Source organism: Sebastes umbrosus, chromosome 13, assembly GCF_015220745.1.
Source record: "Sebastes umbrosus isolate fSebUmb1 chromosome 13, fSebUmb1.pri, whole genome shotgun sequence".
In the NCBI taxonomy this organism is placed as follows: Eukaryota; Metazoa; Chordata; class Actinopteri; order Perciformes; family Sebastidae; genus Sebastes; species Sebastes umbrosus.
Window position 1 is genome coordinate 23,539,862 of NC_051281.1, and position 22,082 is coordinate 23,561,943.

The 22,082-nt window shown below is 40.5% G+C and overlaps 2 protein-coding genes across 8 annotated transcripts in view; both read left to right on the plus strand.

Moving 5' to 3' along the window:
- itprid2 (ITPR interacting domain containing 2) overlaps nucleotides 1-3,539 on the plus strand; it is a 43,549-nt gene extending 40,010 nt beyond the window's left edge. For all 6 annotated transcript variants that reach the window (XM_037789923.1, XM_037789922.1, XM_037789919.1 and 3 more), the window contains 3 exons: nucleotides 35-88; nucleotides 176-517; nucleotides 1,107-3,539. In XM_037789923.1, coding sequence (XP_037645851.1) covers nucleotides 35-88; nucleotides 176-517; nucleotides 1,107-1,214 — 504 coding nt within the window. In that variant the 3' untranslated portion in view covers nucleotides 1,215-3,539. The remainder of the gene's footprint in view (nucleotides 1-34; nucleotides 89-175; nucleotides 518-1,106) is intronic.
- A 1,821-nt stretch (nucleotides 3,540-5,360) lies between these two features.
- cwc22 (CWC22 spliceosome associated protein homolog) lies at nucleotides 5,361-20,831 on the plus strand. Of its 2 annotated transcripts, none has more exons than XM_037790170.1 (20): nucleotides 5,361-5,484; nucleotides 6,813-6,869; nucleotides 6,962-7,206; nucleotides 8,481-8,746; nucleotides 9,464-9,718; nucleotides 10,064-10,192; nucleotides 10,438-10,606; nucleotides 11,726-11,779; nucleotides 11,924-12,059; nucleotides 12,895-13,101; nucleotides 13,213-13,275; nucleotides 13,360-13,455; nucleotides 14,527-14,608; nucleotides 14,967-15,027; nucleotides 16,796-16,873; nucleotides 18,130-18,282; nucleotides 18,399-18,526; nucleotides 18,955-19,056; nucleotides 19,723-19,901; nucleotides 20,039-20,831. In XM_037790170.1, exons 2-20 carry the CDS (start codon nucleotides 6,815-6,817, stop codon nucleotides 20,611-20,613), a joined length of 3,033 nt encoding a protein of 1,010 aa, XP_037646098.1. In that variant the 5' UTR covers nucleotides 5,361-5,484; nucleotides 6,813-6,814; the 3' UTR covers nucleotides 20,614-20,831. The 2 variants fall into 2 exon arrangements, with proteins under 2 accessions (XP_037646098.1, XP_037646097.1); XM_037790169.1 differs by having other exon boundaries at nucleotides 5,362-5,484; nucleotides 6,953-7,206.
- Nucleotides 20,832-22,082: the final 1,251 nt, after the last annotated feature.

Below are 22,082 nucleotides of genomic sequence, written 5' to 3' on the forward strand. Positions count from 1 at the left end.
TGATTAACATGATGTGAACTGCTCTCTTCCTCAGGGTCTCCATAGAGACAGTCTGTACACCGCGTCTGCACTGAGAGCCATGGAGCCGGTCAGCACACACACACACACACATTTTTATATAAAGCTAATAATGCTAAAGTTTGACTTAATGTACGACCTTTTCCTGTCTGTCCAGGTGTCAGACCTCCTCAGAGAGCAGCTCTTCCTCCAATCAGAGCTCAGCTACGGCGGCAACGCCCCCTCCACCAACCCCTCAACCCGATCCTCCAGTCCAGTCCGTGGAGGAGGAAGAGGAGGAGATGGAGAACAGGAAGGCAGCGTGTACCGGGCATCAATTATCATAACCCCCGTCCCTCCTCCTCGACCCAACACACGCACTGAGGAAGAGGAGGAGGAGGGAGAGAGGGAGGGAGAGACGGACGGAGGAGGAGGAGGAGGAGTAGTAGTAGTACCACCAGAGGAGGAGGGAGCAGCAGGAGGAGTCAGAGCGGGCAACCTGCAGCAGCTCATCAGAGAGGTAACAGTCAATCAGCACTCTTACTTTTACTGGTACTTTACTGGCCGAAGAGTCAAATCTTATGTTTAATACCGTCATTGTGTGAATGTTTAACGTTAGCCGTCATCGTTTTTGTTTTAGAGCATCCTTTTTATTTACTTTTAGTCATGCTTTTGTCATGATAAAAGGTCATCAACAGCAAGTTTTGTTGAGGAAATGAACACTGCATTTTACATCGTTGGTTCATGAACAAGCACAGTGTTGGATAAAGAAAAAGTTACCTAGCATCAGAATGCGTTCTTGTTACTGTTGGTAATTGGTTGTTTTGGTTCATATGCAGAACAGAAGAAAGTGTGAAGATGTTGCTTCATCTTTTTGCACAATGCAACTGTTTTAAGGAATCGTTTCGACATTTAGGAATTTCACTTGTTTGTCACCTTGCTGAGAGTTAGGTGAGAAGATTGATACCACTCTCATGTCTGTACATTCAGACAGCTCATGACTCTCAGCAAAAAAAAAGCAAATAAGCGTTTTCCTTTAAAACGGAGGACCTGAGTGAAGACAGCAGCTGTTTAAAATGTTTACCAGTTGTGTCTCTTTTGTTTTCCAGATTCGAGAGAGCGTGGCGCAGGAGGTCCGACAGGAGATCTACAGCGAGCTGCTGGCTTCCGTGACGCCACGGCAAGCACCCCTGCCCGGCAGGCAAAACCCCCTGTAGTCACAGCAACAGCAGAGCACCGCCCCCTTTCACCTTCAGCCTTAGTAACCACAGCCTGAGCAGCTGTCAACTGTCTGTCTGCAACACTGTATAGCTGAGTAACACTGTCTGTGTGGAACACTATGTGTCTGTAACACTGTATGTCTGTAACACTGGTGACGAAATGAACACATCGCCTACATGTGATAAACCCCGCCCACCCCACCTGCGGAGGGCGGGGCCTCAGACAGGACGCAGAGTGCGACGAGTACGTTGTCTGTTTGGTTCTAGTGTGCTTGGTGTGATGCATGCTGGGAACACCAGTCCGGACCAGCCTGTCCTCGTGAATCATCAGTGATGATGTGTCATCGTCACATCCTGTCACCTTTTTTTTCTAAGCTGTTTTGATCAAAGCCAGGCCTCAAACTACTACCACTGCCACTAATACTGCGAGTACTACAACTAGTACTGCTAACGGTACTCTGCCAGTACCACCACTACCAGTCCCAGTCCTGTGAAGTTCTCTCGCCCACAATCCCAGTCTGAGATCAGATCAGTCCGTCCTGATGATAATAATAACAATAACAATAAATAATCAGTAACTTAAAATATGTTCATTCATTTGGTAATTTGGCTGAATTGAACCTTTAACATGTTATCAGAGAAACACACAGGACAGACTTCCCTTTAAAATACTACAAGTGCCTTATTCATTCTATAAGCTCTCGTGCGTTTTAGTTTTTTTTTTTTTTTTAGTTTTTAATCTTCTGTCAAAATGAGCTTTCACCTCTTAAAATGACTCATTCCATGCACATTTCACCTTCATGTCAAAGGTTTAAAAAGGTCTTAAAGATACACAGTTAAGGGATTATGATCCTACAGCTGTCCACATTCCTTCTTCATCATCATCATCATCATCATCATCATCATCATCATCATCGTCATTGTGCTTCTGTTCCTCTCGCCTCATTCACAGTTGAATCTGTCACAGTTTCTATGTCTTTTCTGACTTGTGCTAAGCTAAGGCTAAACTCACCCTGAACTGAAGGGATTTCACAAAATGTTGGACTGTTCCTTTAACTCTCACAGTCTTTGCTTTGTGTGTGTTGGTTGTTACAGAGCAGATAATGAGGTTAGTGTGTGATGTCATGAGGTACTGCGGAGGTCAAAGGTCACTCTTCAGCAGCAGCAGCAGGTTTCAGTAAGTTGTCATGGCGACAGTGATTATGATGTTGATGATGATGCAATGCCCGGTGAGGAGACTATGTATGGGTGAGCGGGCAGTGTAGCCCAAGCTTTAGCCGCATTATGTTAGCTTCCCACCGTCCGATGACAAATCTGTGCAATAATACGAACATATATATTGATTACTGAGACTATTGTTAATAGATTATCAATAAATCACTGCTAACAGTTCAAGCCGCCCTGCACCACTGCAGCACGTCTGATACAAATTAATCTGCAGGTTGCTGGTTGTATTGAAAGAATCTCTGATTTTCTTCCTCTTTGCACAGAATCCACAGAAGTGATTGATCACTGAACAATTAATTACTAATGACCAGTTACTCAACATCTGTTTTCTTCAGCTCTGAAAGCCTGTGCACAGTGTCTGTGTGGTCCCTTGCAGGTTTCTGGATAAACCATCAGTTATTGAAAACTGAAAATCTTGGGAGTAGCTGAGGTGACACAAGCCCTCTGCACCCACCATAGCTGAGTGTGATTGGCTGAGAGACCTGTCAATCAAGACAAAAACACTCCTAAATACCTCTTTCCTGGGACAATGACTTTCACAATTTCCACACAGACTCACATTAGATTTGAAATTACCTAAAGCTGAACTTTTGGAAAACAATTTATTGACTTTGTTTTTGTGTTTGTTCATTCTTGATGTTTGGGAACAATATATGGTGAAGAGAATCTTAGCTCAAGGGTCCACTTATGAATGATACTGAGCTTTCAACCACATCTCAAAGTCTTTATTCAATGCTCTAAATAATAATTAACCTTTGACCTTTGATTCTCTTCATTTATTGACTTTATGTTTGTTTAAAACGTTTTATTTTTCATGTTCACTAATCACAAACTTTGCTCTGCTGGACCAACACTCACTGTGAGCGCTGAGGCTCTATGTGCTTCTATTTTTTTTTTATTTTTTTTTTTAAATGATCAAGAAAATCCTTCACACACTACTAATTTTACTTCGCTGTCTGACTGTTGGTGTTCATTAATTTCTATCGATGTCTATTAATGATAATGTGTATTTTGTATTGATGTCTTGTCAGCGGGATGCAAGGGAGGGATCACTCTGTAGAGATGAGAATAATAAAGATGTATTTATTTTCAGTACAGATGAGTGCTGCTTCACTTCTGTGTATGTCTGTGTATGTCTGTGTGTGTGTCTGTGTGTGAGAGAGAGACAGCCGTATCCAGCCTTAAGCACCAGTGTTGGAAAGTAATTAAAACATTTATTCAAGTATGTACTTAATTACAATTTTGAAGTTCCTCTACTCTACTTGAGTAATTAAATATCATGCTATAGTATAGTCTTTGCATTTCAGATGGAAATATGGCACTTTTTAATCCACTACATTTATCTGACAGCCAGTTTCTACCTTTGTAGGTTAAGGTTTTACATACAAGAATCTATAATAAGCTCATAAGATATGATGCGTTGTTATATAATAAAATACACTTCAACTTCATACAGAGCTTACACATGTTTCTGTATTTAATTGCTATTTCAACTTCTTTCAGCATTTATATTTCAACTACAACTTCAACTGTTTTAAGTATTTCAAATCGGCGCAGTTTGTTTCGCCTTTTACATTAGAATTAACAGTAGTGACTTATTGTTAAAACTTTCCATCTTTTAGGAAGTTGTGCTTATTTTCCTTTATGTATTCAAAATAATTTCTGAAATAAATACTCTGTATAACATTAAATAATAACGCTAAATATTCTGTATTTTTTAATAATTTACTAATTTAATATCGCAGTTACTAGCTGTCACCACTAGAGGGCAGCAAACACTCCTGATTTTAAATACACATCAACATCTCCTAGAATCACCACAGAGGCAGACTCAGGAACTGCTAATGCTTAAAACATTAGGTTAAACAACTGGTAAATAAAAATGGCCTGTTGCTAACTTGACCTGTGTATTTATAATTACAAGTTTTAATGTCCTCCAGTGGTCACAGGTGGGAAATGCATCATAGAGTTTGTCAAACTAGACTAGACTTTAGTAGGAATAATACAGTTATACATACTGATTTTATTCTGTTGAGGTATCAATGAGACATTCATATGATCATAATAGTATCTGTACTTCTAATGTATACTTTGTTATGAAACAATATAAAGCCCTGCATCATCATGAATTGCGAAAAACTTGCAAAAACATGCAAAAACTCTCCCGAGAGCTTCTAGATAGTTTAAAGGTCCCATATCATGCTCATTTTCAGGTTCATATTTGTATTTCGTGTTTCTACTAGAACATGTTTACATGCTGTGATGTTAAAAATATATATATTTTCCTCGCACTGTCAGCCTGAATATGCCTGTATTTACCCTCCATCTGAAACACTCCGTTTTAGCGCATTTTGACGGAATTGCAACAGAATTGCGTTGCTAGGCAACAGTTTGGGTCCATGTGTACTTCCTGTCAGCTGATGACATTCACATACACTGCAAACAGGAATAAACTGGGACATATTTAAAATGTTTACATTTAAAATGTGTCAAGGGTCTAAATATTGTATATTTGTGACATCACGAATTGACAGAAATCCTGGCAGCTTGTTTCAAATGCAGAGTTTCTGAATACGGGCCGTGTGCATTTCCCTGTGGATTCAGTGTTTCGATACTTTCACAGTATTTATATAGGACTTAAGCCTGCTTTATAGTAAAAAAAAAACATGAAACTCACACTTTTTTATAATATGGGACAAAGCGTTCACATATACATTTTCTTCTTCTTTTCTGTGTGGATATAGTTAAGCAGTTATACAATATTTCTACTGTTTTCCTCTATTATAAATGCAAGTTTTCCTATCTGAAATTAAAAATATACTGGACTAAAAAAACACCCTTACATGAGGTCATCATTATCACTAGCACGGGGCGTTTAATGAGCAACAGCCATATTTCTATAGCAGCAGTTCCGTTCAAACCTCGGGGCTCTTATTCTGAAAACCGGAAGCTGTCAGTGACCTGGAAGTGATTGAAGTGATTTCAGGAAGTTTGTCCGCCAGAAGATCGACTGAGGGACGAAAAGGCGGAAAACAAGACGGTAAAGTGACATTCAAAGACACGGAAAATACAGTGAGAAGACAGAGTTTCTCTTTAAAGACGGTGAAGAACATGTCTGGAGGTTTTAGAGACAGATAACTCATTAAATGTAACTATCTGGATCTCTGGCAGGATCGAAGCTAGCTGACTAGCCGCGAGCTAACTGTAGCTCCTCCAGACACACATGGCGACTAAACACAGACTGGGTCGGTGGAGGGTTAGTTTAGTAGCTACTGATGATACATTGTTTTATAACAGACCCAGATGACTAATCTAGAAGTGCGGACTTATTTGTTTAACGTTAGTTATACCCTGTCGGAGTCATGGTCGCTGAACACAGTGTCAGCTGTTCCTGTACTTTAGATACTTCAGATTGATGTTACAGGTCAATCTGAGCTGCTTTAACAGTGATGTCTTACATGAACTTCCAAATAACAAAGCAGGAGCTGCTGGGTTTAGAAATATCTGTCTCTGAGGCAGCACAGAGGAATAACAACAGGACAGTAATGTGCTCGATTGCAAATAATGGTCACTTTTGCAATGTAAATACTGTAAATCTACTGTTACATATGTTTAATAACATGCTGATCACTCTGCAAGAATTATATAATTATCTGACGGACACTTTGTGCAATAATCTGGCAAAACTGTAATCTCATCAATATACATATTGTATTTTTATATTTTATATTGTATTATCTTTATATTTTTAATATTTATATTGTACGCTCTTTTTTTATTGTATTATCTTTTCATTAGCACCTATGGGATTTTCACAATCTTATTTCGTTGTACTACACAATGACAATAAAGGGCTTGAATCTTGATCTTGATTATTCGAGTAATCAATAAGTTGATTGACAGAAAATAAATCATTAACTATTTTTTTATAATCATCCAATTCATTTGTCAAGCCAAAAAGCCAATATTTTGATGATCCCAGCATCTATATACTGTATGAGAATGTGTTGATGTTGCTGATTAATTTGGGTTTTGGGCTGTTGGTCGTACAAAAACATTTGTTTTGGATACATTTGTTTTGTTTATGTATTTTGCACAATTTAAGACTACACAACATAAAAAAATAAATGAATAATATACAGTGCAGGAAGAGGCAAAAAAAACACACTGGGCTTATCTGAAGCCTCCACCTAGAGACAAGATTATTATAAAGAAATAATATGACTACATAATAGTGATAACAAACAACTAGAATATATATATATATATATATATATATATATATATATATATATAATAACAAACAAGATGTGTTTTTGATGGCTGTTACAATACTTAATCATAAATGTGTACGTGTGTGTTTTTCAGGTATGGACTCTCCAGGCAGAAGTCGAAGTCCCAGTCCTGCACAGAAAGAACAAAGTGGTGAGTAAAACCTGCTGTCACAATTTTATGTTGTTATAACAGTAGCTGCTGTTTTGATAGTCATCTAATAACGCTGTCTTCAGGACCTTCAGAAGACGAATCCAGTCCAGCAGCAGAGAAGCCCCAAAAGGCCGGCTCGGTCGAGGGAAGCCCTAAAGAGAAGCCGTCCCCTCAGGCCAGTCCTGAAGGCCGTGCTCCCTCCAAGAGCCCTGCCTCCGGGAGCCACGCCTCCGGGAGCCCCGCCTCCAGCAGCTCAGACGACGACAGCAGCAGCAGTGATGAGGATGAACATCACGGGGCACTGAGGAAGCTCAGGAGCAGTGTGGCTCAGATCAAAGTAAGCATGGATTAATGTGGATGTTGCTGGGAATTCATGTGTTTATGTGCACAGGTTACCATCGACTTCCTGCTGTTGTTAAACTGTAGGAGTGTGGCGTCTACAATCAGGTTCAGGGGTTAGAAAAACGTGATTATTTTTTGGGGGCCGTGTCAACTTGAGCACATGCAGGAAAGGAAAAAATGTGTAAGAAAAAATGTTGCTGTGACAGCAGTGCTGTGAGAAATATCACAAGTTGTGATGTGAATGGGTGGATATTGGCACTGATCTCTCGATTTGATTCAATTTGATTAATCCAGTTACATCAGATCAGAAACATACCAATGTTGCATAAAGAGAATATATCTTGGGAACTTAAATCTCTTCTACATTCAACAAGTGAGCAACACCATTGTTTCCTTGAATATATATAATTGTGTAAAGTGCACATTGCAAAACGACTAAAACATGACACATCTATATCAAATCAGCTGAGCAAGAATAATAAAAGACCTGCAACGCTTGTGTTTAGAGATGTTGATGTTGTGCAGATAAAAGTGCAGGAGTCTGCACATCATCACAAAGCTGTTTTAGCTTATTCAGACTCTCTTTGAGATATATGGCCTCGCTAAACATTTTGTGAATCTTGATAACTGGCCTTACAAATTTGTCTGGTCTGCAGTGTTAGTTTCCATGGCAACAGAGTATGATTTGACATCAAAACATGTTTGTGAGACGGAGTAGCCAGGGTTAAAGTTAGCAAGCCTGCTTCATGATACAGACCCGTGACCAGTGAAGAGAATACTGAAAATATCTCCTGACGCAGCTTGGTTGATTGACAGAATCACAAATGGAAGAGGACTGTGTGTCCATTACTGTCATCTTAGACATGAACTCCCCGGGTACTTGCAAGCTTTTACTTAAAGTAGAAACTGGCTCTAACCTGTTCAAACCGGCCTATTCTCTGTAGTGTCCGTCAGTTCATCTTACGTGTCTGCATAAAAGTGTCTCTGTCATGTCTGGTTGTTTTTATCTGTTTATGTTTAATTTTATCTTTGTAAGGTGTCCTGAAAGGCGCCACCAAATAAAATGTATTATTATTATTCTCATCTGAACTGGAGCTGTGTTGTCTCTCTTATTCAGTCTTTTAAAAATGGCAGAACGTTTTTCTGTTGGTCCAGTTTTCTGGAGGAGTTCACGTCCAAGTCCATCATTCAGGGACGATCCAGAGCCTTTTAACATGAACAAAGACTGAATGAAATACTGCTGACATGCTGACATTATTTTCTTTCCAGAGATCGAAATCCAAGTCCAGGTCCAGAGAGCGAGATAGATCCATATCCAGAGAGCGAGACAGATCCAGGTCCAGAGAGCGAGACAGAGACAGAGACAGAGACAGAGACAGAGACAGATCCAGATCCAGATCCAGATCCAGATCCAGAGAGAGAGACAGATCAAGATCCAGAGGACGAGACAGGTCCAGGTCAAGAGGACGGGACAGATCCAGGTCCAGAGAGAGAGACAGAGACCGGGGGCGCTACGACAGAGGACGCTATACTCGGTAACAGACAGACACACCGCTTTTTATTGGCTTGTAATCATTTTTATTAAAATTTGTTTAGATTTAGGTGATCAATATGTTAAAGACTTGTGAAACCGGGTCATAAAACACTTTTTCTGTTATAAAACATCCTACACATCATTACACACCAAATATTCACCAAAGAAAACCTACACAGACAACAAGGAGATGCAGAAACACAAAATTAAACAAAATAAAATCTAAACAGCATATAAAAAAAGTGTTATGTATTGTATAAAAGCATGACACAGGGTAAAAACACTAAAAGTTAAAATAACCTATTTCTATTATGATCCTGGCCTGACCAAAATCATGACGAAGAACTGCTGTGCCTCTGTCAAATTACTGCCTGACATGTAACATACAGATTTAATTAGAGTAGTTGCAATATTGTTCATTATACAAATTGTACTCTTTTACTAAAATACTGAATACGTTCAGCCATCTCTCTTTCCATTTCAATAAATAAAGTCTTTACACTTCGTTTTAAAAACTGTTTCTTAACGGAAAACAGTGTCTCTTTAATGGTGACTATGACATTGTGCCGCGTTGGTAAACACTCCAACCACTAAAACTGTCAGACATTTTGAAGCCGCACTAAAGCAGGTCAGACCTGAGAAGTGTTTTTGAAAGGAGGAACAAAATTAGTTTTTTTTTAAAGTTTTTGTTTTGTCTCTTCCCCTCATCTCTGCTCAGGGATCGCTATGACGATCGCCGTGACGATAGGGATGGGCGTTTTGACCGGTGGCCCAATCGGGATGCAGAGTCGGATCACAGGAGGCGAGGACGCTCTGGCTCCCCTCCGACAGACAGGGAGCCAACGGCGGCCGAGGAGCCGCCGGTCAAGAAGAAGAAGGAGGAGATCGACCCGATCCTGACGAGGACGGGTGGAGCTTACATCCCTCCTGCCAAGCTGCGCATGATGCAGCAGCAAATCACTGACAAGACCAGGTAAGAGTGTTTTTGATTATTTCTTTTTTTTATAGAAGCTAGGATTAGGCACCACCCTTTTAGTTTTAGTTCATTAACTCCTGCTGGTCACTTTCCAATCATCCATCAGTTTGTAGAATTTTAAATCTAAGATATGGTAGCATCTTAGCAACACTTGAACGCACCACCCTGCAGCATAAAACATCAATAATGTAACACCCAGCGGCAGTTTTAATTGAACTTGTAGCTGGGATTGACTCAGTTCTCCCTCTAAACCTGAGATGTGTTACTGTAATCTTGACTCTTTATTTAAAAGACTCCATATAATTTGTGTGTGTTGTTACTCACGTCCCGCCTCCTGTGCAGTCTGGCCTATCAGAGGATGAGCTGGGAGGCCCTGAAGAAGTCCATCAACGGTCTGATCAACAAAGTCAACGTGTCGAACATCGCCTTCATCATCCAGGAGCTGCTGCAGGAGAACATCGTCAGGGGGAGGTGAACAATAACACACACCAACCTACAGCTTCACATTAACACTCAGTATTCAAATATAAACATCTTTAACAGCTAAATTGACATTTCTTGGCAGCTACTCTAAGAAAAATGTCTTAAAATGGTGCTTCCTGATTAGTGTGATTGATAAAAGAGAGTGAAACAGAAACTTTCTTTCCTCTGTATTCCACTGGAGGTTTTGTCTTCCCGACTTCCTGCTGTAACTTGTCCACCTGTCTGTCTCTCAGGGGTCTGCTGTCTCGCTCGATTCTGCAGGCTCAGGCGGCGTCTCCGATCTTTACTCACGTTTACTCCGCCGTCCTCGCCATCATCAACTCCAAGTTCCCTCAGATTGGAGAGCTGATCCTGAAACGCCTCATCCTGGCCTTCAGGAGGAGCTACCGCCGCAACCTCAAGGTACCGATCTGTCTGTTGCATGTCTGACTGTATATCTGTCTATCTTGCTGTTGATTAGTGGATCAACTGGAGATAACTGATGAAAATACGCGACTTACAGGTAGGGGTGTGAATCTTTCGGTATCTCACAATCCAGATTTGATTTTGATTCTAAGGGTCACAATTCGATTCAAAATTGAATCTCGATTCAGTACGTAGGGATACTAATTTTAGGATCTAATCCAGTCCAATGTGGGCTAATAAAGGCGGTTATATCAACTGATTGCAATAACGTAAACACACAAAGACAAAAGGTAACATTTATTTATGCTTAACAACTTAACTTAACACTTTTTACTTACTTTTTACTTAAAACGTTTTTCGTATTTTTCAATTCTCAGTGACTTCAAGAATAACAAGTTCAAGTTATACAAAAAATTAAAATGCTGCCTGTTATATAAATAAAATTGGTAGGCTACAGTAGCTGCCTTTTTGTATCCCAGAAATTTCCCCAATTTCAAAAATGAATTGTACACAAAATAGCATTTTCCCCCCCAAAAAAAATCACACACATTATGTCCATGACACTGTGTCTTAATTGGCCATGAGCGACTCAACACTGCGCCGTTTTGAGCTGAACTTTTGTCAAATGGTAGGTTTCTATTTATTCCTGTCACTCGCTTTGAAAGCACAGTAATGGACAAGGAATGGCTGATTCATGAATTGAGTTATCTATGCGATACCTCCACATTTCACTACTAAAACCTAAATAAGGTCGTTGTTGAATTATTCCTTGTTCAGCTTGACGTAGTGTTACTTTTCATTTTCAGTTAATGAAAGTGACGTGAGACTTTTTTTTTCCACAATCGAATATTAATTTTCATATTCTAAAGTTTTACTATTCTAGTATATATTAAAATTAAAAATATTCATTGACGGCAACATACAAACGTACAACACAGCAACATACAGAATATAGGTAATTAATAAAATGTTCATGTATACTTTCATGCCCCCTCCAGTATCCCAGTTCACAACAGGGTCAGCGAGGCTGACTGTTTCCTGTCATTATAAACATTGGCAGCATGGCTTTATTAGTATTAGTGATGTATTAAAACCAGTCTGTATTTTGTTTTCTAGCAACAGTGCCTGACAGCCTCAAAGTTTGTGGCACATCTCATCAACCAGAACGTGGTAGGTCCTGCTGTCCGACTTTAATATTAACGGAGGATTTAAGTGTTTATGTTCAGCTCCTAATGAAGTGTGTTTACTTCTCTCTCTCTGTCTGTCTGTCTCTCGCTCTCTCTCTCTGTCTGCTCCGGTGTCTCTCGCCCTCAGGCCCATGAGGTTTTGTGTCTGGAGATGCTCACTCTGCTGCTGGAGCGTCCAACTGACGACAGCGTGGAGGTCTCCATCGCCTTCCTGAAGGAGTGTGGACTCAAACTGACTGAGGTGTCCCCGCGAGGAATCAACGGTAGCTACAACTGTTAACACGTAACCACAGCGACCCTGGTTTGATTCAGGCCGGGCATGCAAAAACAAAGATAACTCTATATTTTAATAACTAATTTACTCTTTAAAATTTTCTTAGATATATTTTCATTTTCAGTCACACATTTCAGTTTACACTTTTGCATTCAAAGTGCCATTTCACAATATAAATTTGGCATTTCAACATAAATTATCCTTTTTTTTTTTCTTTTTTTTTAACATTTAATTATGACCTGATTATCCTGAGTACAAAAATGATCATTTCTCTTTTTTGATTTACTGTTTCCATTTTTTATTTAAATCTGGATAAAATGATCCTCCATAATTTTTGTAACCTTACAATTGCAAAACTGCAATTGTTACATAATTAAAAAACAACATTCAGTCATTCATTTCTGTCTTTACAAGAGCTAGTTTCCTGCAGGCCTTGCAATATTTCCAAAAGAAAGTGGACACGTAGTTGGTATAATTGTCCTGTAAATAAAGTAAAAGAAATATAATAAGATCAAAGCCACTGTTTGGAGCCAGCTTTAACAAACTGGCTTCATTACAGAAACATGAACACTCGAGGGACTTTGCTTCCCCTGAAGTTGTCCGGGCAGAGCTTCCCCTCAGACTGTGTTTGACTTCCAACAAGCAAAAATATCACCAAAATATTTCTAGCCTGAAAATCTAAACTCAACCAGCTCAACCTGAACCGTTAAACTGAACAGTGTTGCATTTGTAAGAGGACCTCTTTTCCACATTAAAATAGATCCCAAATATCACCACAATTCATTGTAATAGCGACTAAAGATTCTGTCGGTCTCTCTTTTCAGCCATATTTGAGCGTCTCAGGAACGTCCTCCACGAGTCGGCCATTGATAAGAGGGTCCAGTACATGATAGAGGTGATGTTTGCCATCAGGAAGGATGGTTTCAAAGATCATCCAGTGATCCCAGAGGGTCTGGACCTGGTGGACGAGGAAGACCAGTTCACCCACATGCTGCCACTGGATGACGAGTACAACACGGAGGACATCCTCAGTAAGCCACAGAGAGAGAGGGAGGGAGGACTGCTACCTGTTTCTACAAGTCTCTCTGCAGAAATAAGTGTGTATATGTAGCTCTAACGTGTGTGTGTGTGTGTTCACTCAGATGTTTTTAAGATGGACCCAGACTTCCTGGAGAACGAGGAGAAATACAAAACCATCAAAAGAGGTGAAAATGCGCACAAACATCAAACTGTCCAATCAGCTGTAACTTCCCTCACAGTTTAACCAATCAGCTGTCACCTCCTGACAGAAATCCTGGACGAGGGCAGCAGCGACTCAGGGGAGGACGGCGACGGCAGCGACGAAGATGAAGAGGATGAAGAGGAGAAAGCGGCGGAGGGAGAAGGTGAGACAGACGGGTCGATCTGCTAAACAGACAGTTTTATTTCTCAAATGAAAGGGGAATTCCACTGATTTTTACTACTGAGCGTGTGAAAACAGTTGTATAATGTCATCTGTGGCTCTGGAGGAGTTTTGAAGTGAGTTCTGAAGATGTCACAGTGATGTCATCAGGGTCATATCAGCTTAGGCGTTTAAGCAGAAAACCTGTGGTACAAACTGGAGCTGTTGAGCTTGAAAGTCTTTACAAAAATGCTATGTAGTTGCATTATGGGAATTGTAGGATTCAGTGTTTTTCAAGCTTGATCAGTACTATAGGGACTAATGCTGCGTTCCAGACAACTCTGAACTGGAAAATTTCCAACCTCCTACTAGAAAAAGTACAATCGAATGTCACTCAAAGTTGGAGTTCCTTCTTGTAAACTCGGGGCAAATCCATCTACCTCTGTTTCGTTTATATATGCAAGGAGGCTGCACTGTTGAGAGTTCAATTGTGTGTATACTTGCCAAATAAATCATCTTCAGTCATGTTTTTTGTTTACGTTTGGCATTCGAGTCATAGTCTCGGCCTCTGCTGTATCGATGTGGCCATTCTTTTTTCTTTTTTTTTTAAAGGAAATGCACTTTTTCATTATTGCGGAGTTAGATGAGAAGATTAATACCACTCTCATGTAGTGGTATTGATCTTCTCATCTAACTCTCGGCAAGTAAGAGAATAAGCACACTTCCCAAAATGTCAAACAATTTCTTTATTCTGTCTTTAACAAGTCCGCCAACTTGATGAAAATACTGCTGAAATAACACTTTAATACACCAGAAAACAAAAGTACAATTTGTCAAATAGATCACAAATCAAACAAAAAAATCTTTAAAAAAATCTAAAATTTAAGCAGTTAAATTGCGGGAAATTCCCGTTCAAAGCCTGTGTAAACAGAAGATAAACGGACCATGTTTACTGTTCAATATTCTGATATTATACTCATAATTATTTCAATATTCTGTTATGAACATGATATTGACATGGTATTAAAGATGCTCCCCCTCTCTGTTTCTCTCTCTCTCTCTCTCTCTCTCTCAGATGAGAAGGTCACCATCTATGATCAGACAGAAGTCAACCTGGTTGCTTTCAGAAGAACCATATACCTCGCTATACAGTCCAGGTAAACACACACACACACACATACACACATTCTCTCTTAAATACATACACAAATACACGCTCACACAGTCAGTGACTCAGTTGTCTCTCAGGGTGTTGGCAGTTATTTACAGCTCCTTCTATATTTGATGGACTTGGACTGATATTTAAAGCTGTGTTTAAAGCTCTCTGTGCGTGTGTGTGTGTGTGCGTGTGTGCGGCCTAGTTACCATGGTTTCATTGTGGAGCAGCTCACAGGTTTGGAGAACAGGATGAAACACTGAAACAGATTGAGAAAATGACACACAAACAGGAACACACACACGCACACACCTGAGCTAACTGGTGCTCTCTCACTGATTGATTGATTGTTTTTGTAGTTTGGACTTTGAGGAGTGCGCTCACAAACTGATCAAGATGGACTTTCCTGACAGCCAGACGGTGAGTACACATACACACACACACACACATTTGGCAGATTTAAAAGACTTCAGTGACACAAACACACATTGATGAGGATAAATGTGAAAACTTGTCTTTTTTGACAGTTTCGCATTTAAAGTCATTTATTAGGCAGAAAACTGGTTCATCTTCTGAAATATGAGGATTTATTGCCTTTTTCTCACACTGCTGACCAGAAGGTGGCGCTGATAAACAAGTTCACTATTTGACAACTACAGGATTAAGAAGAAGAGTGTAAACATGCTGTCTTTGTATCTGTTGCTAGTTAGTAGCTTGACGTGTGTGTGTGGGCCTGAGGCCAGGTTGTGTACAGTTGCGGGTCAGCTGTGTGTGTGTGTGTGTGAGATAGAAAGTGCTGTGAGAAACCTCATGTGTCAGAGGACAATCAGCTGTGTGTGTGTGTGTGTGTGTGTGTGTGTGTGTGTGTGTGTGTGTGGTCTAGTTGTTTGATTCTTTGTGAGGACCAGTTGTGTGTTTGACCTTCACACTGATGACGTGTGGCTCCTCGACACTTCTTCAGACAGAAGTCAACAAAAGCAGCGACTCATTTCTAGTCCGCAGTCGTTTATTTTGATGGCTGAACACTTTTTTATTGTTTCCAGCTGACTCATTAAATCAAGAACCCTGTAAAATGGTCTTAAACATGCACTTCATGGCTACATACTGGATATTATAAAGATTACAGGTACCAGGCAAAAAGTTCATGTAAATATTTTTTATGCAATCGACGAATTTTAGCGACATGAATCATAAATGTAGCTGAATCTGAAGCAACCGAGAACGTGAGAGGAAAGAGGACCTGCTGTACGTGACAGAGATGACGGTCCTCACAAGTATGCTAAATCTGACTCTGTGTGTGTTTGTGTGAGGTCAGAGCTGATGACCTTGTCAGCCAGAGTTTCATCAGCATCAGGACTGAATCACTCGACACAACAGCTGGAAACACACACACAAAGATGTTTGTCCTCTCACAGCCTCAGTCTCACACACTGACTGACTGACTGACTGACTGACTGACTGAGGTGTTTGTGGAAGAAAAAACACATTTCCATTTAAACGCACAGCTTTCACGTCAAAAACAACACATTTTAGTGTGTTAGTTTGAAGAAACTGATGAAAAACAACAGAAAACAACATGTTGTTTTTGGTCCTCCTGCAGAATCTTCAGACGCTCTTAGTCTCCTGTGAGTGGGTCGGAGGTACTCGTTAATCCACAATAATTTCTAAGAGCGTCTGAAGTTATGATGCTTTTAGGAAACGCCTCTTGAGATTAAGAAGGTTCAGGAGTGTGTGTGTTATATGAGACACTGAAGGCACTGATATCTGAAGACATGTCATCACAGCTGCTCTCTACACATCACACACATGAACAAAACATCGAGTCGTGGTTTTCCCTCAGATTGAGCCATGACGTTGAATCTTGCCTTTCCACCACGTCTGGGATTTCACACCTGGCTGCTGCACTCACATTCACATAATTTGAACTTTAACCCCATTTAACACGGAGCTTTCAGAGAACGTCCCATCACATCACAGCTGCTCGAGAAGCCTGAACATGCACGGCATGTTTTCAAAATGAGAAGTCAACTACACACTATCATTATTAGTTAATTATAAGTTTCAGCCCCAAAACTCAGTCCAGATTTTACACCAACAGTTTGATTCACATGATTTGAACTTTAATGTGTGATTTCTTTTTTTTTTTTTATAGATGTATTAATAAGATATTTGATGTTTGTGTGAACAGAAGGAGCTGTGTAACATGATCCTGGACTGCTGCGCTCAACAGAGAACTTACGAGAAGTTCTTTGGTCTGCTGGCCGGGGTGAGATAAAAAAACATTTTCTATCTTCTCTCTTGTGGTTTCTATCAGGTCAAATAGTTTTGGTTTTTATGTGTCCAGGTTTTGAGATTTTTGCTTCCACCGCAACACACTGGAGGTGAATGGAATTTAGTTTGTGGTGCTCATCGTATTAGGAAATTACATTTAGAAAATGCAGCAGCAACTTCTCTTTCCAGACACAGTGACATTGTGAACAGTTTTTATTACAACTATTCAGTGCATATGAATTTTGCTGTGCCTTTTTCCAGTGTGAATGAGCACCAAGACAAAACACCTCAAAGTAATTTAAAAGTAATTTTGCATAAAGTCAGTGGTGTGGAATAATGCCATCAAAATGCGGCAACATAAATAAGAACAAAAAAAGCAACAATAGGTGTTCTTTAGTATATCAAACGTGCCATATACACCTGATTTTTAGTGGTATCATTACTAGTCCCTCATATAATTTAACTAAAATTGCACACATTCAATAAGGTGAAGGTGGCGTGACTTAGAGTGAGAAATGGCACAGTAAGCAGCTGCAATATGAACACAGGTTCAAGACTACAGGAGAATTAATGCACATTTATCTGTCCGAACTTTGATTCTCTTTTCTCGTGATAGTTTCTCCTCTTCTTTGTAGACTAATGAAATTGAACATTTATGAAAATAAATTTTAATACAACATGCACAAAAAAATGTCTTTTAAATCAACACTTGACAGCCGGCTGCATTAGCGATCTTGAGTCACGACATTCCCATGAGTCGTTATTACCAGACGTGCACCTGCCACCTGTCATGGTTATCTCGTAATGAATTTAACGGTCACACCTATGGAGGAACAGACTGAAAAAAAAGATCAACACTGATATGAGAATATCTTCCTTGAATCGTATCGGAACCATGGAAAGTGATGCGTATCATATCGTTACACCCCTAATGTCTGTGCTCTACTTAGTCAAAGCATCTCATACTGACAGTCCATCGCTGTATGGGATAATCTGTATTATTTAAATATGTGTAATGATGACAAATTTGAAGGTGGTGCACTTTTCTTCTTATTATTATTATTGTTGATCAACTGTCCTGCACATAAAGTCCTAAATATGATATGTCAATGATGTTTTAGACTTACTTGCATCCATACATAACATAACACAAGATCTGGTGTAGATTGACTTGCCGTTCAGTCTGTAAAAACATCTGAAACACTGCTGAACTACATGTAACCTTATGTGTGTGTGTGTGTGTGTGTTCAGAGGTTCTGTCTGCTGAAGAAGGAGTACATGGAGAGTTTTGAGGGGATTTTTGCAGAGCAGTACGAGACGATTCACCGACTGGAGACCAACAAACTGAGGAACGTGGCTCGACTGTTCGCTCACCTGCTCTACACAGACTCTGTGCCCTGGAGTGTAAGGACGGACACACACAAACTCACATCAACCTGGTCGTTCTTTATAATTGAATTTCCTCATAATTGATGGTACTTCTGTCTGTCTCCGTGTTGTGAATGTCTCTCGACCACCAGGTGTTGGAGTGTGTCAGGATGAGTGAGGAGACCACGACGTCGTCCAGCAGAATCTTTGTTAAGATCCTTTTCCAGGAGCTCTGTGCCTACATGGGCCTCCCCAGACTCAACCAGAGGCTCAAAGACCCGTACGAACACAAACACAAACACACACACACACACACACACACACTGAAATTAGGTTTTCTGTCTCTATTCAAAGATAAATTAGTCTCTAATGCTCTAATGGACTCTTAAGATATGAACACTGTTTTAACAAAGATGGTAAATTCTTGTTTTGTTAGTAACATTGATTTAATATGAACATGAATATTTGAGGGAAACAATTCTGAGGACTGAAGATCAGAGAGAGAAACAATAAAGTTAATAAAGAAAATGTGCGATGGGCTATTGGTCCACTTGCTGTTTGGAGGTGTAAACAAACTTTTAGGTTAAATAAACAGTCACAACACAAAGTTCATATTTAAAGAAACAACACACTGATTCTCTGATGATTTGAGAGTGTGCGCTGTGGGAAACATCATATTAAGCCGCAAACCGTGTGTTTGTGTTTCAGGACTCTGCAGCCGTTCTTCGAAGGCCTTTTTCCTCGTGATAATCCCAGGAACACTCGCTTCGCCATCAACTTCTTCACCTCTATTGGACTGGGAGGACTAACGTAAGGCATACAAACACGTCTACATGCACATAGTGTATATATGCAATGTGGCCAAAAATCTTAGGACACTTGAACGTCTCATTCCTAAACAATGGGCATTAATCTGCTGCTATAACAGGTTATCTACAGGTCTCGAAGATTCTTAAAAAAGCAATCAATTTAGTTCCCTCATAAAAAATCCTTAAATAAAGGCCTTGGTAGGGATTAAAAAGTCTTAAATTTTATTTTGAAAAATTCTTAAATATGTTCTCTTGCCTACAATATACAGTAATGTTTTTGTATCTGATTATGGGCTGCTGGGAGACAATACACATTATACATTAAACTAAAAGTAGGGTTGTTTTGACAGTGGATTGTGCTGCAAGAGGCTGTGAGTTTCAGTCTGCACCATTAGACCTGTAGCAAACACTGACACCACTACGAGCTACAGAAGTTAGCATTGAAGAAAATGTGATAATGAATAATTCTGAGCCATATTGTCCCCATATTGCCAGGTAAAACAGGTATTAAATTGTATCTATGTGGTATTAAAAAGGTCTTTAAAAGTCTTAAATTTATCTTGGTGAACTTTGCAAAAACAAAAATCTGTTGAATTCTGCCTGAACATTCCCATGAGTTTTGTGTACGTACAGACATTTCACACACATAATTCTCTCTCTCTCTCAGGGACGAGCTGAGGGAACATTTGAAGAACGCTCCCAAAATGATCATGACTCAAAACCAGGAAGTGGAATCCTCTGACTCCTCCTCGTCCTCTTCATCCTCCTCTTCCTCGTCCTCCTCCTCCTCCTCAGACTCCTCCAGCGAATCAGATTCCTCGGACTCCTCCAGCAGCAGCAGCTCAGGTACATCCATATTTATTTATTAAAAGTGAATTTAATTACATGTTTTTATCTGTAAATTGTGTGCTGTGTTTTCCTTCTGAAAAAATCTGAAGTAAAAAGGAGAGAGTTATATTTAATTTTTCCCTGTTGCCCTCCAGACTCGGATAGCAAACATAAGAAGAAGAAGAAGAGAAAAGAACAAAGCGAGGAGAAAAAGAAGAAGAAGAAGAAAGGGGAGGACAAGAAGAAGAAGAAAAAGAAAGACAAACCGTCGGACAAGAAGCGAGCGGGACGCAAGAACGACGACGAGGATGATGACAGTGACGACGAGAAGCAGGCGAGGACCGACAGGAAAGGCCGTGCACGTGAGGTGGAGGGGCGTGAGCGTGCACGCGAAGTAGAGGGGCGTGCACGTGAAGTAGAGGAGCATGCACGTGAGGCAGAGGAGCGCGAGCGTGCACGTGAGGGTGCCCGTCGGAGCAGACGAGACGAAAGGCCAGAGGAGGAGGAGGAGCAGCAGCAGGAGGAGAGGAGACGAAAAATGGACTTTCAAGGCCGACAAAGAGACGAAGATAGGGAGCGAGACAGAGGGAGGGAAAGGGAGAGAGAACGAGGGAGGGAGAGACAGACTGAGGAGAAGAGAGAGACGGAGAGAGAGCGAGAGAAGCCGAGGGATAGAGAGAGGAATAAAGAGAACAGAGAGGGGAACAGAGAGGAGAGAAGGAGGAGGTAAGATCCCTTCATCTTGAAGCAGCAGTGATGGACTGATCATGACATCTTTTCCTTCCGTCATCCTTCGTTTCTTGACCTCATCCTGTCACTCTGGTGTTTTTGGATATGGGACCCGTCTCTCTGTCTTAATCTGTCCGTCTGTATTTTCTACTATTGATTTTTGTTGTTGATGAAATTTGAAAAAAAAAAAAAAACATTAAAGTTGCTTTAGATGTTTTAGAATCTGTTTCTGTCTCAACTGTTTTCAGCTCCCGACCAATATATAGCTGCTTAAAATGTCCAGATGATACCATACCATAAGGCTAACCAGCTCCATTGTCAACACAAACAGAATATGCTGCTACAGTTAACACAATGAAACTCTTAATCAAGCTTCAATAGCATAATATTCTGTAGTATTAAAGCAAATGTGACTTCAAAACCCACCCAAATGTCACAAAAAATAACAGAAGAACAGTAACACCAACAGAACCAGGCGCCCACCAGTGAAACCCAGCAGGAACTCTGGGTATGTACAGGTGTGTCCTGGCTAATACAGGCTCATCTGTTTCAGGTTTTACCACTTCACACTGAAAAATATAGGTTGTTGAAGGCAGTATTTTTGTTTACAGTAAACGGTCTCGTCTGGTGGTGTCGGCTCTGAATGTGCTGATGTCTGCAGTTCATTGACTCGTTTCCTCAGCAGGAGCAGCACTGTTTCTGAAGTCTGACCTTTCCCTGTTTCTCTCAACCAACCCCGATGTTGTCACCATTTCCAGCTGTTAAAGTCGCTTCACATCACAGAGGAGGACCTTAATAAACAGGTGAACTGTCAGACACCTTCCACCGTGAGCATGAAAACATCCGTCACTATGGATGCTGACAGATGCTCACTCACCTGTTGTGTGATGTGCTTTTTCTCTGTAAATGTATTATATCCCCAAAGTGAATGAAAACGTGCTATAAAAAGATGACTTCTTTTTGTGTAATGAGATCTTTAACTGGGTAGTAGATTCAGTGGCAAAGATGCAATCCACCGCCTCAGCCGTCACCATGTTGAGAGCTGTGTGGAGGCAATAGATATGCTCTGAATTTCGAATTTAGCACCTTTAACTCAACCTTGCACGGCAGCTGGATCCTCACGATGTCACGTGAGAATCGTGGGATCAAATGTCACACGAAAACCCATCTTGGCAGGCTTCAGGTAATGCGTTTGTGTCCGGCAAGCCAGAGCACGGCCCAATCAGTGTCGTACGGGCGTGGCTTAGGTGTGTATGACCTGAGCCCTGTTTTACGAAATTAGTTATCGAGGTAACTTCAGGGTTAACCCTTCAGGGGTTTCCGTCCTACGAAGGTGGTTCACTTCTTACCGGGGTAGATCACCATGGTAACTTATGCTGAACGGCTAACCTGCTCCGGAGCAGGTTATGTTCCAGATAAGAGATCAACTCGTATAAAAGCACCGCCTACTGACCAATCAGAGCTCGGTGC